At 62.5% G+C, this 15,030-nt stretch overlaps 2 protein-coding genes across 6 annotated transcripts; both read right to left on the reverse strand.

Moving 5' to 3' along the window:
• Nucleotides 1-974: 974 nt before the first annotated feature.
• NTN3 (netrin 3) lies at nt 975-3,473 on the reverse strand. Its single transcript, XM_057529652.1, has 6 exons — nt 2,546-3,473; nt 2,286-2,474; nt 2,046-2,195; nt 1,827-1,877; nt 1,625-1,699; nt 975-1,324 (listed from the first exon to the last, which is right to left on the reverse strand). The coding sequence occupies exons 1-6, from the start codon at nt 3,471-3,473 to the stop codon at nt 975-977; spliced, it is 1,743 nt and encodes a 580-aa protein (XP_057385635.1).
• Nucleotides 3,474-8,793: 5,320 nt separating this feature from the next.
• On the reverse strand, nt 8,794-13,099 carry TEDC2 (tubulin epsilon and delta complex 2). 5 transcript variants are annotated; one of them, XM_007181629.2, is made up of 10 exons: nt 13,023-13,099; nt 12,839-12,937; nt 12,528-12,598; nt 12,022-12,430; nt 11,505-11,558; nt 10,766-10,859; nt 10,483-10,594; nt 10,290-10,391; nt 9,662-9,849; nt 8,794-9,355 (listed from the first exon to the last, which is right to left on the reverse strand). In XM_007181629.2, the coding sequence occupies exons 1-10, from the start codon at nt 13,046-13,048 to the stop codon at nt 9,206-9,208; spliced, it is 1,305 nt and encodes a 434-aa protein (XP_007181691.2). In that variant the 5' UTR covers nt 13,049-13,099; the 3' UTR covers nt 8,794-9,205. The 5 variants fall into 5 exon arrangements, with proteins under 5 accessions (XP_007181691.2, XP_007181690.2, XP_007181692.2 ...); XM_007181628.2 differs by having other exon boundaries at nt 9,662-9,852; XM_007181631.3 differs by having other exon boundaries at nt 9,226-9,355; nt 9,662-9,737.
• Nucleotides 13,100-15,030: the final 1,931 nt, after the last annotated feature.

Genomic DNA, 15,030 nt, shown 5'->3' on the forward strand with positions numbered 1-15,030 from the left:
ACCTGGGAACGCGCGCTCGCGTGGGCACGACGTCCGGTCCCGACGGGTGGAGGAGGAGTGCAGGGGGGGCCTCAGGGTGGGACCTGGGTGGAGGAGTCCTGAGGCCGAGGCCGAGAGACAGCCAGACGGAGACAAGAGACAGGGACACAACGGGGCAAAAAAGAGGCTGAACACAGCGGGAGACAGGGACACGGCCGCCCAGCCGGCAGAGACAGGACAGGCAGAGGTGACCTGCGAGATAGACGGGAACCAGAGGCCGCCGTCCTCGTTGGGGGAGGAGTCATAGCGCCCTCTGCGTGTCCTGACAGGGGGCGGGGGAGCCAGTGTCACCGAGCTCCATGGGGGTCCACAGGCGTCTGTGGTAGCCACAGTGCCTCCTGGGGAGTCAGGGCGCTCTCTGGCGGATCACAGAGTCCGGGGGCGGTTGGAGTCTCAGCGGCCCTTGGGGTGTTCGCAGATCTCTATGGGTCCTGGCATCAGAAGGGGGTTCACAAGTATATGAGGGGGGTGTCAGTGCCTTTCAGGAAAGTGGGAACGCTGAGGGACCACGACATCATGGGGGGCTGTGTCACAGAGGCCCTTGAGGTGTTCGCAGAGCCTATTAAGTATTCGGCCCCACAGGGGGTTCACAGCCCTCTGGGGGTATCGTGGTGCCCCTTGGAGGAGGCAGATAGCTTGAAGGTGGGGGGGCCAAGGGGTCCTTTGGATGACAGCTGCCCCAGGGGGCCTCAAAGCACCTCTCTGGGGCTATCACATCCCTCTGTGTTGGGGCGGGGGTGTCCCTGCGTCCGTCACATCCCTCCTGGGCAGGAGCTCGAGGCACCGAGGGAGGCGCGGGGCAGAGTCGGGGCGGGGGGCCCAGATGGCTACGCGCGCGACGCGAGCAAAGACTTCTCGGCAGGCGGATGCACTGGATGAACGTGTGCCTTGATGTGTGAGAAGCGCCCCGCCCGGCCCCCGCCCGGCCCGCGGGCTCAGGCCGCCCCGCAGCGCCCCCGCCGCTCGCGCCTCTGCAGCCTCCGAAGGCGCCTAGTCCACGCATCCCGCCAGGGCAACACGAGGCTCCCGCGGGCGGCGCTGAGCCCGGGCCCCCGGCCCTCGGGACCCCCGGCCGCGGCCCCCGGCCCGCCCCCCAGCAGCAGGTAGCGGCGGTCGGGTAGCAGGCGCGGGCAGCCGCAGGCGGCGTCCCGCGCCGGCACCCACAGCACGCTGCTCCCGCGCCGCGCGCGCTCCTCGCCGCTCCGGAACACGGCGAGCACGGCCACCGGAAAGCGGGTCCAGGAGCCGCGCGCCTCGCCGCGCGCGCGCACCGCCACCTGCACCGCTGCGGGGGAGGCGAGAAGGGGAGGGGTCAAGCGGGGCGGGGCCCGGAGGGGGCGGGCCGCGCAGAGGAGCACAGGGCGCCCGCGGGGGTGGGGCGGGGGGTGGAGGAGGAACACAAAGAGGACACGCCGCAGCGGGAGCATCGAGAGGCCAAGGGGGCTGACAGGGCGGGGCCGGCGACAACGGAGGACCTGAGGGCCGGGGGATGGCCTTGGGGTCCAGCGAGGGTCAGGGTATACAGAGGGACAGTAGAGAGGGCAAGGTGAGGAGGACGGGGGCAGGAGGCCTGAGGGCGGCCTACCGTAGTCCTTCCTGCAGAACTTCTTCAAGCTGATGCGGTAGCTGCCACGGGCAGGTTTGCAGTGCAAGTCGCAGTCTGGGAGGAGGGCGCAGGAGGAGGTTGGCACCGATCTGCACCTCCTTCTCCCACCCTCTCCTCCTCCCCTCCTGGAATCCATAGCCCCCTCCAGCCAAGGACATGCCCCTCTGGGACCTCCACTCACCCTGGGGCTCCACAGGGCTGCTTTCCTCAGTGGGTCCAGGGACAGGGGTCTCTGTGTAGAGGATGGGATAAAGGCCTTCCTTTGAAGGGGGCCAAGGGAATCTGCAGGGCTCAGGGGACAGCTGAGGGGGGCAGGGGGATCTGCGGGGCCCAGGTTGGCAGCAGCAGGGAGCTGGGTTGACCTTGGCTGAGGTGGTCTAAGCAGGGCAGCATCACTCACTAACGCAGGGTGCCACTGGAGAGCGGCTCTGCTGGAAGCCAGGGGCACAGCGGTTGCAGGTGAGGCCAGTTACGCCATCCTTGCAGGGACACTGGCCTGTGGTCTGGTTGCAGGTTTTGCCAGCAGCACCAACAGGGTGACAGTCACAGGCTGAGGATAGAAGTGGGATGGTCAGAAGCCCATCTGGGGATGTGGGAAACCGGAAGGTGAGGGTGTGCAGGTGGCTGGTGGCAGGCTCACCCCTACAAGCGCGGCGGTCACTCAGGGCACGGCCTGGGTCTCGATAGAAGCCCTCCTGGCAGTAGTGGCAGTGCCGGCCGGCGGTATTATGCCGGCAGTTGAGGCAGACACCTCCACTGCGGCGGCCAGACAGTCGGTACAGCTCCATGTTGAAGCGGCAGCGGCGGGCATGGCCATTGCAGGAGCAAGCTGCAGGGAGGGATGAGTCAGGGACAGGCTGGCCTGGTCTCAGATCCCCAGGCCACCCTCCAAGGCCTCACCAAGGCAGGCGTGGGCTTCCCGGGCCGTGGCCCGCTGCCATGGCCTGTCGCAGTAGAAGGGCTTGCAGCGGCCGCAGTCGGGGCCCTCGGTGCCATGACGGCAGTCGCAGATCAGATGGCCCTGGCTGTCCAGCAGGCACCTGGCGGCATGCCCATTGCACTTGCAGCGCCCGCCTACCTGGAGCTCAGTGGCTGAGTAAGAGTAAGGGACCATGGCCATGGCATCCCTCGTGTCCCCCAGCATGGTAGGCCTTGTGAGCACTACTTGAATGTCTGTGGCGGTCACCCAGTCTTGGAGCACCGGGCTGCTGTCCAGATCCAGGCCTGGCGGGCTGCCGTCCTGCACGCTGAAGGCCAGAAGGCCACCCCCATCAGGCTGGGCCTGGGGCTCAGGGAAGCACAGGGCTTCGGGCCCCAGGCCAGCTGGGCCATCGGCAGGGGCAGGCACGCGGCCATAGTCCAGGCCACAGCGGGAGGAGAAGAAGCCCAGTGGGGTCCAGCTTCGGCCATGGTCCTGCGACTTGAGCAGGGCCACCGAAGTGGGGGGTGCAGAACAGAAGCGCAGGCTCACGAACACCAGCTCAAAAGCCTTGCCGAGGGGCACTGTGAGGGTCACGTTGAGGGGCACTTGCGTCAGCGAGTCCGAACGCCAGCACACCGGGCTTGTGGTGCCCCCTGCGGAGGTCAGGAGGGCGGCGGGGTGTGCCCGCCGCGGGTCCGAAGCGTCGCAGGCCCGCGTGGCCGGCCGCCCGCACGTGCTGGACGCCAGCACCTCGCGGCCCAAGGCCGCGTTCACCAGGCCGGGCACGCAACCGCGGGGCGCGCCCCCGTCGTCATGGCAGGGGTCGGCGGGCGCCGGCGGCCCCGGGCTCAGCGCGGCCGAGAGCGTGCCCGCGGCCAGCAGCAGCCCCCAGGGCCAGCCGGGCATGGCCGGAGCCGCCGTGGGTCAGCGAGCCGGCCGGGGGCCCACGCCGCTGCCCTCGGGAGAGAGAGCCCGATCCGAGGCTCTGCCCGCTGGCCCGCGGTGCCGAGCAACCAGAGCCCCGGGCCGCTCCAGTCGGGGCCCAGAGGTGGGCGCAGCGGCCGGCACGCCGCGGGCCGAGCGGAGCAGCGGGGATGTCGGCGCGTCCTCCCGCTGGGCCTGGAGCGTTGACAGGCGTCGCCCCCGCTCTCGGCGCCTCCGCCCGCAGAGGCCCCACCCGCCGCCCGCCGCTCGCACTCACCCACCGAGGGCCGGGTCGAGCAGGTCTCCCGGTCTCCCGGCCTCCCGGGACCGGCCGAGGGCGGGCGGGGCCTGGGGCGCCCCGGCCGCCACCTCCTCCCGGCTGCAGCGAGGGCGGGCGAGCTGTGCCAGTAGAGGGTGGGGGGCGCAGCAGGCGCAAGCCTGGGCCCAGCCGGGGGCGGGGCTGCTCGGGCCGGGAAGGAGGGAGGGGAGGGGAGGGGGCCTCGTCGGCAGAGCCGGAATCAGAAGCAGATTCAGACACTGGCTGGGCCAGCGGGGGAGGGGGCTGGGAGGCCCTGGAGCCGGGGGAGGGGCCGGGGAGCCAGGAATGTGCTGGTGGGAGGGCTCTGGAGGGGGTGGCTCAGCCACGGAGCCCGTGGGGGACCACCCAGCCGGCCCCCGGCCTGCCTCCAGGCTTTGACTGCTCCTGGGGTTGTGCCACGTGCTGGGTGGGGGTCTGGCTGCCTCCTCCCTCAGGCCCATCAGGCAGGCTGGGCCCTGGATCTGAAGGTGGGACCCGCATGCTCCCATTGGTCCCTACAGGGCACACTCAGCACAGAGGGAGCCAAGCTGGGCTGGTGGTTGTGGGGTGTCCCCAGGGCAGCAGTCTGCTGTAGTAAAAAGAACCCAGGATTGGGGCCAGGTCTGATTTTGAATCCAAGCTGCTCCAGTTTCTAGTTGTGTGGTTTCAATTCCTCAACCTGCCCAAGCCTCAGTTTCCTCATCAGCCAGATGCCTATTATCCAACTTTGCCAAGCTGTTGGGATTTCATGAGCCACATAGGTATTGGATGTAGCCAGGGAGCTCAACAGACTGGAGTCCCTCCTTGATGGAGGAGGCAAAGCATCCCAGGAAGGGTCAGCCCCATGCAAAGGGGGCAGGGAACATGAGAATATATCCCACCTGGGAGCAGCTCTGAGGCCTGAAGTTCTAGATGGGAGGCTGACCCCAGGCCAAGCCCAGCTGTCAGTGGAGGACACCACATGGGTGTGTCTGTGTAGGCGGGGCTGCCACCCTCAGTTGGGCCAGAGACACTGCAAGGACAGATAAGAAGAGGATGGAGAAAAGCAGAATCCTTGTGCTATTTAGGAGAGGAGGAGCAGGAGGACATAGAAGCCTCCCAGGGGATACTGAAGGAGAAGAGGAGGACACACCAGGGCTTGACCTTGGAGAAGGAGCAGCAGGAAGACAGGGTGATTGATGGGCTACCTGGAGTGACTGACACTCTCTGGTCAGGCCCTTCACCAAGCCTAACCAGCACAAATGCAGGGGTGAGGGGTGAAGGGATAATAGGAGACTTTGGAAAGACTGAGCCAGGAGGGCCAGAGGGGCTGCTGGCCTCTCTCTTCTCTGGCAGCAACAGGAAGGCTGAGGGTGCCCCTCACCCCACAAAGCAGGTGCCACTGGGGCCTGTCCCTCAACTTCCCAATAAAGAGAATGTGTCCCTTATAACAAACAGCCATGCACGAATGAAGGAGCTGGCAGGGAGCACGGTTCTGCTCTGGGATGGGTCAAGTTCAGAAAGAGCACCTTCCCAACCATTCTCTTCAAGGTTCTTCTGATCATCAGCCTCAAACCTGCTTGGGATGGGGGGAGCCCTGGTGGGAGAGCGGGAGGTGTGATAGATCCTTCTGGGACCGTTAGAAGTAAGGAGGTGGCCACAGTGGGGAGAAATGCCCAGGCCCAAGCCAGTGGTTCCCCGCGGCCTGAGACAAGACTCCAGGGAAACCTTGGCTGTCTGGACTTCAGGACTCCTGCTGCGAAGGAGGAAAGCAGGGAGCAGCTCCCCCTCCCCAGCCTTGCAGGCTTTGTGTGCAGCACAGCCTCCTCGTGAGTTGGGGGTAGGGTCTGCAGAACATCTGGTGGCCTCTGGTGTGGGTGAAGGCCCCCAGGGCTCGGCCTGCAGAGTGTTCATTGGGGTCAGCAGGCAGGGACCTGGCCCAGAGCGTCGTTGCCCCACTAGCTCCCCAGGGAGGTGGCTGCAGGCAGCCCAGGCTCTTTTCTGGAGTGGCCCTAGGTGTGCTTTCTATTCTGGCCCCGGGGGCAGCCCTGGCAGATGGTGTGATGGGAGTTAGGGAGGGCCTTCCTCACAGACCCCCACCCAGGCTCAGTGCTCCTTGGGACTCAGCCATCTGTCCCCAGTCCTTGACTAGGGCCTCTCAGACCTCACACCTCTCTGCTGGCCCTGCCCCTTTCTGGCACCTTAGAAGAAGCTCAGCCTCTAGTTGCCCACCTGCAACTCCTCAGGCTGCTGCAGGCCTCCCCTCCCCTGCCCCCACTCAGAGTGACAGCTGCTAGCTCTGGGGCTCCAGGAACCTCTCTGGGGGAAAAGGGACGGAGGGGGTCCTGACATGTCTCAGGGGGCTGGGGTCTTTCTCTTAAAAGGCCAACTGATCAAATACTCCCGGCTTAGCCCAGGACCTACTGTCCCTGCCAGACTTTTGCAAGCCACCACTTGTTCATATATAGCACAAACATTTATTGAGCGCCTATTTTGCCTCGAGGGGCTTCCAAACCAGTGGGGAAGAAAGACAGCTAGGGGAGGGGGACACAGCCCACTGTGCCTCGCCCCGAGTAGGGTAGCCACGCCAAGTACCCGGCCCGCCGCCGCCCAGGACCCTGCATACCCTGCAGGGCCCCCGTGCCGCGCAGATTGCCGCCAGCCCCGCACTCAGCCAGGCCGGCTCTGCGCGCCAGGCGAAACGCTCAAAAGCAACATGGGCGGAGGTGTGTGCGAGAGCGGGAGAACCGAGTCGGGGGAGGGGAGGGAGATGGCTCGAAGTGCCCAAAGCTCGGGCATCCTGAGGGTTCAGAACAGAATGGTTTGGGGACGGCATCTGGGGAGGAGGCTTCCGCGACACGCGCTTGGCACTGCGCCAGCCGGGCCCAGGCGAGATCCGGAGGGAGGAGGCGCCGGCTCGCCGTGACCTCGCAGGGGAGAGGGCTTGGCGCGTGGGCTCAGGGTGTCCCCGGCTCCCGCCGCCCCCCGCGCCCGGCCCTCTGCCGCCGCCGCCGTGCGCGCCAGCACAGAAAGGCGGCGGCCAGTAGCCCGAGGCCCGCGCCGAGCCGTGGGCCAGGTCCAGGCGGGGTCCGCACAGCGAAAAGGTGATGGCCGTGGCAGCGGCGCCTGCAAGCAGAACCACGGCGCCGAACGGCAGGATGCAGCGCGGCCAAGAGCCCCCCCCGCGACGCCGGTGGCCAAGAGCAGCGAGCGTAGGGCCCCGTGGGGCTCAGGGGCCTCGGCGGGCGCTGGGGGCGGGCGCTCGGCCACGCTCATGCTGCCGAAGCGGGGTCTGCGCTCCGGGTGGGTGTGGGCGCCCCCTGCAGCCCCGCTTGCCCGCCACGTCGGAGCAGATTGGCAGGCGATGCAGTGACGCCACGGGGACAGTTCTTCGCTGCAGCCTCCCGGCTTCGTGTGGAATAGAGGTGGGCGGGCGCTAACTCGCAGTGGGTCTCCCTTTTCTGCTCTGGGTGCCTTGTGTTGGGACCTACCCAGATCTCTCCCCTCATGTTATCTGCTGGCACCTTCCTGCCCATGAAGGCCCAGGTGCCCACAGAGGTCCGCAGGACACCACCAGTGCTCAGGATTGGCCCTGGAGAGGTGGGTCATTGAGTCAACAACCTCTGGGCGCCCATCTGCACTTAGCTAGAGATGCAGGTGGATGGCATCCCTGCCAATAGATAAAGTGCACAATAAACTAAGAACCAGTGGGTGAGATAATTGTGGTGAAGACCACCTGCTCTGGAAACGGATTCTGGGGTGGCCAGTAACAGGGGGGTGGTGGGATTTGCCCCGGACATTAAGGGTTCCTCCAGATCCCAGCACCTGGACGTAAGCTCTGGAGGCAGCAGTGGAGTGGCCAGGAGGTGGCTGTACCCCAGGCTCCCTCTCTCTCTTTCTCCCCCTTCCCTGGGTTTCCTACTCTGGAGTTCCACTCCCTGGAGGCCCCCTCAGTGCAGTGAGGGCCCTGATTTTTCATTTTCTACTTTGGTCTGTCATCTGGTCCCCAGCAGCCCCAAGGACCTGGGACTCCATGTCCAAGGTTTCTGGCCTGTTGGACTGTGGGGCCCTTTACAAGTAGGGCCTCCTGCAGGGTGGGGCTACCCTGAGGCGGCTTCAACTTCACCCAGTTCATCCCCCATACCTGCAGCACTTCATCAGGCTTGCAGAAGACCTGGCCTTCTCCAGGAGTCATCTGCTTCCTGGGCCTGGGCTTCTCAGGGCAGAAGCAGGTGTTATTCGGTCTCACACATCACTGTCCACACAAAGGGCTACTGCCCCAGCTCTGAGGACTGTGTCTGGTCCACACAGGTGCTCACTAAAGGCTCATAAAAGGGACACCGCTGCCTCGAAGCCCTCACCAGGGTCCAGAGCTGTGAAGCATCTAACACCATCTTATTCATCTTCAGCCCAGTGGTAATAACCACTACCCCAGTATGACAGTGGGGACAACACTGGGAACTGAGGCTCAGAGTCTTCAAGAATCTTGCTGGAAGTTCCAGAGCAGCAAACAAGTCATGATGTAAACCCAAGATGAGTGACTTGTAAACCCAGAGGCTGTGACCTTGACCTCTACACTTTCTTGCCTTCCAAGAAACAGTGGCTCCTTCAGCAGGGGAGGTAGGAGCCTTGGAGGTGACAGTGGAGCAGGGGAGGGGTGGACCCAGTCTGGGGGGCCCACATCAGCCACAGCAATGGCACAGGAGCAGGTGGTGGGCATGGGTGCCAGGAAAGATGGCTGTGGGCAGACAGTGGCCGTCCACTGCGATACTGGCTTGTGGCTTTTTTGTCTTTTGATAAGCCTGGTACAAATCTAGGCACTTGTGGGGAGAGGTTTCAGGTGTGCTAGGGCCAGTGCATGAGACAAGTCCCCAGGGCAGCCCACCTTGAGTGGCTTTGCCCCCTCCCTTCAGTACACAAGGGATATGCCTATTCTTGGTAAGTATACTTGATATATTCTTGGTAAGTAATAAACACAAAGAAGAAAACAAACATGCATCAAGTCCCACCTTGGTATGATTTACATATGTAAACTTTCTAAAGTAGTTTTAATGTCAAAGTAGCTTTTAAGTGTACAGCAAGAGAAAACAGAGGTAGCTAAGAAAAGCCCCCACCAGTCTCAGGTCTCCTGAGCCTGTGGAAAGCCAAGCCAAGCTGAGCCCTGACCAGCAGGTTTAGCAGCCATTAGAAAGGCCCTAAGTTCCTCAGGAAGAGCCAGGGGGCAGTCCCCACCCCTTGGAAACCTGGTTTCCTAAGGGGGTACAGGCATCTCTGGGCCCCTGGCTCACTGTACCAGTGAAAATCCCCTCAATGCCCATTCATTTGATTCCTCCTAGGGAAGGGGGGCTCTCACTGACAGTCAGGCTAGGGGCAGAGCCAGCCTGCCTTTGCTGCAGGGTTCTGGGGGACTGGGGGTGGGCCTGGCCATGGGAAGGGCTCAGTCAGCAGGCTTATCTTCTCGTAGGATGGTGAGGAAGCGCTGGCCTCCCTCACAGAGCAGGCTGTGGACAGCCCGGCACAGCGCTAGCCAGGGTGGCCCCAGCGGCTCCTGCTTGCTCACCAGAGGGAGGAGTTCGGCCATCAGGACCTGGGGGGTGGTGCAGGACCAAGGTCTCAAGGGGGCCCTGTCCCAGCTGGCCCAGGGCCCCCAGAGGCGGGCTCAAACCAGGGCAGGCTTTGAGGCACCACGCCCCAGCCCATCCCTCCTCCAGAAGCTCCAGCACCCTCACACGGGCACAGGCCCAGCAGCTCCCACCCTTCCCTGGTGGGTCTTGGCGGGAGGAGCACAGATAGGCTCTTGAGGCCAAGCCCTCATGAGGCTGCAGACTTAGAGTCCTCCCCAGGGCCCACGGCTCCCCGACACTCAGTCACCCACTCCCTACTCTAGAAGTACCTTTTCCAGGTAGATCTGCTGGTGCAGCATGGCCACCCGCAGCCTGAGGGATGCCAGGGTCTGCAGCTCCTGGGTACTAGAGTAGAGAAGCAACTGGGGGCTCCAGATAGGGTCTGCTTCTCCTCCACAGGGCAAGGAGGCCCTGGGGAACCTCCCCTCAGGCCACGGCCCCAGCTGCTGTTCCACCACTGCTGCGAGGACAGGAGATACGGCCTCACAGGGCAGCAGCCAGGCACCTCCTCCCCAGGCCCCTTTAAGGGGGTGCAAAGTCTCCCCTTGCCTCCTGTATGAAGCCCTAATGTCCATGAACAACTAACTCTTGCAATACCAGGCATCTGCCAGTACCTCTCTGACTGTCACAAGGTACTTTTTCAATAACTAGATAAATAAGTAAGCTACTCAGAGTGGTGGGATCTGTGTGTTGGGAGAGAGATTGGAGCAGGGGTGCTGTGCTGGCCAGCTCCACAGCACAACTGCAGAGAACTCAGAATGCAGTGGGGAGACACAGGGAAGGGCCGGCCTGCCTGCCTGCCTCCGCTCCCAGGCTGCTGTTAGAGTCCCAACACCACCCCGTGGCTAGAGGACTTTGATCCCGACCAGACTTCAGCACGGGCGGGGCAGGCCTCACCTGTGCACAGCTCCCGCAGCCTGTGGAGACACTGCCCCACGATGGCCTGCAGCTCCTCCAAGGTGAGCAGGCAGCGGTACTCCTGCATCCAGTCCTTGGGGTCTACATGAGAGCCAGGGGGAGCAGGTCAGGTCCACACTGGTCCTGAAGCCCTCCCCACCCTGACCAGAGACATGACTAAGGGCCCACTAACCTGCCGTGAGCTCTTCCCCCATTCGAAGTCTTAGCAGCAAGCAGGCCTTCTGCAGGTGCCGCACCTCCGCCTCCACCTCGGTGGCACTGAGCCTGGAGCCAGGCCAGCCTGACTGCATGCGTGTCAGGGAAAGTCCCCTGTGGTCAGGCCCCTCCGCTCTCCCCAAGGGCTGGGTGCTGGAGTAGCTCTGGCCCTTCCTGGAGTTGCTCCTCCTCAGACTCGCCAGGTTTAGAGCCAGATCCTCTGCCCCCCCGCCTCACTCCCCCAAGCCCCGCAAGGATACAGTTGTCTGCATTTTCTGGAGGAACTGCATTTTGGCGGTGGTAGCAGCATCCACAGAATCACTGGTCTGTGTAGAGCTGAGCTGGGCCCACAGGCTGGGATGCACACATGCGCAGCCCACAAACCAGAAAGCAACATGGTTACTCCAGCCAGCTGGGCTGGACCACGAAAAGTAGGCAAGGGCCAGGGTAGCGCCCCCAGCCTGGGGTGTCTGGCTCTGCTGAATGTCAGGAGGGGCCTTTGGGGGTCCTGGGGAACCGAGGGGGACACTGTCCATGAAAAGGGGACAGAGCTGACCCACTCTGGGAAATGCTAGGAGAGAATTCAAGGAAAAAGGGGAGAGGAGCCAGCAGTGACTGGTGACCAAAATGTCTGGTAAGAGCTTTGGATGCTGGCTCTGTACCAGGCACAGCACTAACACCCGAAAAGGCACCACCCTCATTTAACCCCTACAACGTCTCTAGAAACTGGTACTATTATTCTCATCTCCACAAGAAAGACAAATGGGGACTTGGAGACACTAAGTGCCTTGGAGCCTCAGAGGCCGCTGGCTGAGTCTAAGGTGACTACAGCCGTCCTAGGGAGGCTGACTCTCCTAATGTGGAGAGTGTTGCCACCCAGCAAAGAAAGCCGAGGGACCCGTGGGAAGAGTCTTACCAGTGGGAAGCCTCAGCATCCCTGCTCTCCACATTCCCCCGGTCTCCCCTCCCCCTTCACCCAGCCACAAGACTCAGCCTCACCGGGAATTCCGGGAAGACGCTTTCCTGAAGGCCTCGGGCAGCTGCAACAGGATCCTGTCAGGGAAGCCGGTGCTCAGGGCAGCTCTGTCTCACTCTGGGGGCTGCAGGCCCCACTCCCTACTCAGAGCCCAGGGAGGGATGAAGCTCACCCACCCCTCAGACAGGGCTTCCAGGGTGACCACAGGAGCCAGCCCAGTCCAGGTCCCACCTGGCAGAGAGAAGAGAAAGCAGAGCCCAGGCCTTCGAGAGCTCATGTGGAGCTCTGGGGCTGGGTGGGTAAATGGATAGGGCACAGGACAGGCCCCAGTGCATCAAACGTGGGACCTTCACAGCCAGCTGTTCCACTCTGCCAGCTTCTGGGCTTGGGCCTCATGGGGTGGCATCCTGGGGCTCCCCTGGCCCACATCCAGCTCAATGCCCTGCCCTCCCTGTCACCCCAAACCCAGACTCCTGCTGCTGCCCAGGATCTGATCAAGTAGAGACAGTAGTTCCTCTAGTGAGGGTCTGGGAAACCTACCCCTTATCCTTGAGTGTAAAAGCTTCTGGGGCCTGAGAAGCAGCCGACAGGACTATTTGTTCGTTCCTGAGGCCTGATTCAGGCTTGGTGGCTCCAGCCCCTTGCCCCATACAGGCCTGATCCCCCACTGACAGAAGCCTGTGCTCAGGGAGGTCCTTGGCAGGCACCCTGGTTTGGCGGATGCCCCTGGGGGGTTCTGTCTCTGATGCACGGCTGCCAGCCCTGCGTGAGGTGCTGGGTGGGGCAGAGGCTCTGGTGGCAGGGGAAGTGGCAATGGACCCAAACTTCAGGCTGGGGGCCTTGTCTCCTTCTCCAGCCTTTGATATGCCTTTTCGCACCCGTACAGCCTTCTCCAGTGCCTGGGTCAGAAGCTCCAGCTCCTTGAGGTCTTGCGGGCTGGGTGCGCATGCTGCAAAAACCAAGAGTCATGTAAAGGTCCCTCACCACTGCATGTCAGAAGACAGGCCAGGGGCGGCACCTGGAGAAGGTGGGTGGCTGAGGTTTACCTGCAGATGGGGCCTCTTCATTAGTTTCTGGCCCTGGGGTTGGCTCCGGAGCCAGGGTCTCGGCTGGTTCCCTGCGAAGACACAAGGCAGCCGTGGCACGGCCAGGAGGCACTGCCCGGGCCCAACAGGCCCCCAGGGCCGCCTGGCCTAGGGGCAGACCCGCAGCCTCAGAGCCTGCAGGAAAAGCGGGGAGCACTGACAACCCGCAACTCGGAAGTGAGCGCTGGGCCAGGTCTCCCGGCCCGGGGTCTCTAAGCGGGGTTCTGACGGTCCGAGGGAGGCCTAGCCGGGTGGTCCCGGGGTCCGCGTACCAGGCACGCAGCAGCCGCCGGGAGACTCGCAGGCTCCGCTCCAGCTGCCGCTGTCGCTCGGCGCACGAGTCCAGGGCGTCACGCAGCTCGGCCACTAGCCTGGAAAGGACGCACCAGAGGCTCAGCACCCTGGCCAGCCTCGGGCCGCGCAGCCTCCCGCCCCCTCCAGCGGCGCGGGACCCACCGGCGCGAGCTGCCGGCAAGCAGCATGAAGGCGGTAGCCGTTCTTCACGATCTGCCGCCGCCGCAAAATCCCGCCCCTTCCGGCCTAGAAGATCGCCCCTTCCGGCCGGACTGCCCAATCCCGAGCCCAGAGTTCAGGGCCCGCCCTACCCGATGAAGATCCCGCCTCAAGGGGTCCCCCGTCCCGCGGGGTCCAAGGAATGACGCCGGTTCTGAGCTCGGGCCGGGAGCAGCGGAGGGGAAGCGGGTGAGGACCTCGGGTGACGCTCAGGCTTCTGGGTTGGATAACCAGGTAGATGGTGGCACCTGTGATCGCTTAACGGTTGGCTTCGTCTTTGTATTGAAGGCGCTCTAAAGCAGGGCCCTGCTGCCTTGCTGACCCCGGGCCACCTAGCACAGGGCAAGGCACATGGAGGGGCCCAGTAGGTATTTACTGCAGTCGCTAGAAGTGAGGATGACATGTGTGTTGGGAGCAGGGACAAGGGAGGAGGGAGTGTCCACTTTTGCATATGTTGGTGAGGTGATGACATCCAGGGGAGGCATCAGTGGGCACCTGGGCAGAGGTGGATGAAGCCCAGGAGCCAAGGATGTGGCACATGGAGCAATGGGCCTGGGCAAGCTGGTCCAAGGTGGGGCAGGTGTGCATGGATGGGGACAGGTGAGGGGAAGCTGGAGCCCAGAGAGGTGGAGGGACAGCAGAGCCTGGTGTCACAGAAACCAGAGGAGGCTATCCCAGGAGGGAATGTCTGCGGGATGGGGGAACGGGGCCTTCAGAGAATCAGGAGACACCTGGCGAGGAGGGATTGTGGGGACAGATGCTGGCTGGGAGGAGTGGTGCGGGCAGCAGGGTCCACTGTAATTGGAGATAACAGGAAAAACAGATGAATGCCAACCCCTCAGGGGCGAAGAAATCTCAGGGGAGAGCAGGACGGGTGACAAACCTGGGAGGGGTTGTTTCAAGTTGGCGAGGTGTCCATTTCACAGTTGCTGATAGGAAGGTGCTGCAGCAGAGGACAGAGACACAAAGGAGGGGAGTTGAGGGTGCCAGGCAGAGAAGGGGAAGGGGGTCAGGACCCAGGCAGCCCTGGGAGTGCCCTTAGGGTGGGCCCCTCCATCGGTAGTGGCCTATTTTCTTGCCTAGTGCGGGGAGGCCGACAGCATTCTGACTAAAATGAGATTCTCTGTGAGGTAGGAGGGGAGGGGAGGGGAGAGGACTTCAGTCAGTGCTTAGAAGATTCAGGGAGACCCCACCCCACCCCACGGTCAGGTGGTACTAGGTCCCCACTGGAGTGGGAGAAGGCAGTTCAGTCATGCACATCATGCGGCTGCTACTACCCTCATCACATTTAATCCTCACAACACCCCTGTGAGATAGGTATTATTGCCCCCTCTTACAGATGGGGCTGAGGCTCACACATGCCTAGGGGCACACAGTCAACAGGGTGGTCTGCAATCCCTATGCTGGGATTCCCTTACTCAACCATGCCTGACCCAGGGTGGTCAGAATTCTACTACAGTAGCAAAAAAAGCTCCTACAGGGAAATCAACACTCAGAAAAGCCTCATGGAGTCAGCATCTCCCTGTCCCTGTCGTTTTGGTTCAAGAGCATTTGGGGGACACTCCTGGCTAAGTGGTTCTTTCTGACATTTTCGAGAGGAAGCAAAAGCTATCAGGGTGAGTGTGTCAGCAGGGGAGAGAGGTCAGGGTCAGTCTTCGTCAGATCCCAAGTTCCTGGGGTCATTATTCTCAGGAACTCAAAGCAGATCCACCCTCACCCAACAAACAGGTCCTCTGCATCTTGCTCTTCTGTATCTTGGTCAACTCAGATGTTACAAATGACATTTAATTTTTTTTCTGGCTAACCTCTCTGGGAAAATTGGTTTTGCATACAGTGTCAGAATAGCACTGAGGGGTTTGAATCAAATTTTCTTTTTTTAGTTGAGCCTAAATAATGTTGAGAATTTTTTAAAAATTAATACCTTCTATTTTTAATGTTTTTTAAAAAATTT

Source organism: Balaenoptera acutorostrata, chromosome 15 (assembly GCF_949987535.1).
Source record: "Balaenoptera acutorostrata chromosome 15, mBalAcu1.1, whole genome shotgun sequence".
Classification (NCBI taxonomy): domain Eukaryota; kingdom Metazoa; phylum Chordata; class Mammalia; order Artiodactyla; family Balaenopteridae; genus Balaenoptera; species Balaenoptera acutorostrata.

Coding starts and splice junctions, on each gene's coding strand:
- NTN3 (XM_057529652.1), bottom strand. CDS start 3,473: ATGCCCGGCTGGCCCTGGGGGCTGCTGCTGGCCGCGGGCACGCTCTCG. Junction 2,475..2,545: donor GGAAGCCCACGCCTGCCTTG/GTGAGGCCTTGG, acceptor CCCTCCCTGCAG/CTTGCTCCTGCAATGGCCAT. Junction 1,700..1,826: donor CAGCCCTGTGGAGCCCCAGG/GTGAGTGGAGGT, acceptor CCCTCCTCCCAG/ACTGCGACTTGCACTGCAAA.
- TEDC2 (XM_007181628.2), bottom strand. CDS start 13,048: ATGCTGCTTGCCGGCAGCTCGCGCCG. Junction 10,860..11,504: donor GCGTCTTCCCGGAATTCCCG/GTGAGGCTGAGT, acceptor TGTGCATCCCAG/CCTGTGGGCCCAGCTCAGCT. Junction 9,853..10,289: donor GCTGCGGGAGCTGTGCACAG/GTGAGGCCTGCC, acceptor CTGTCCTCGCAG/CAGTGGTGGAACAGCAGCTG.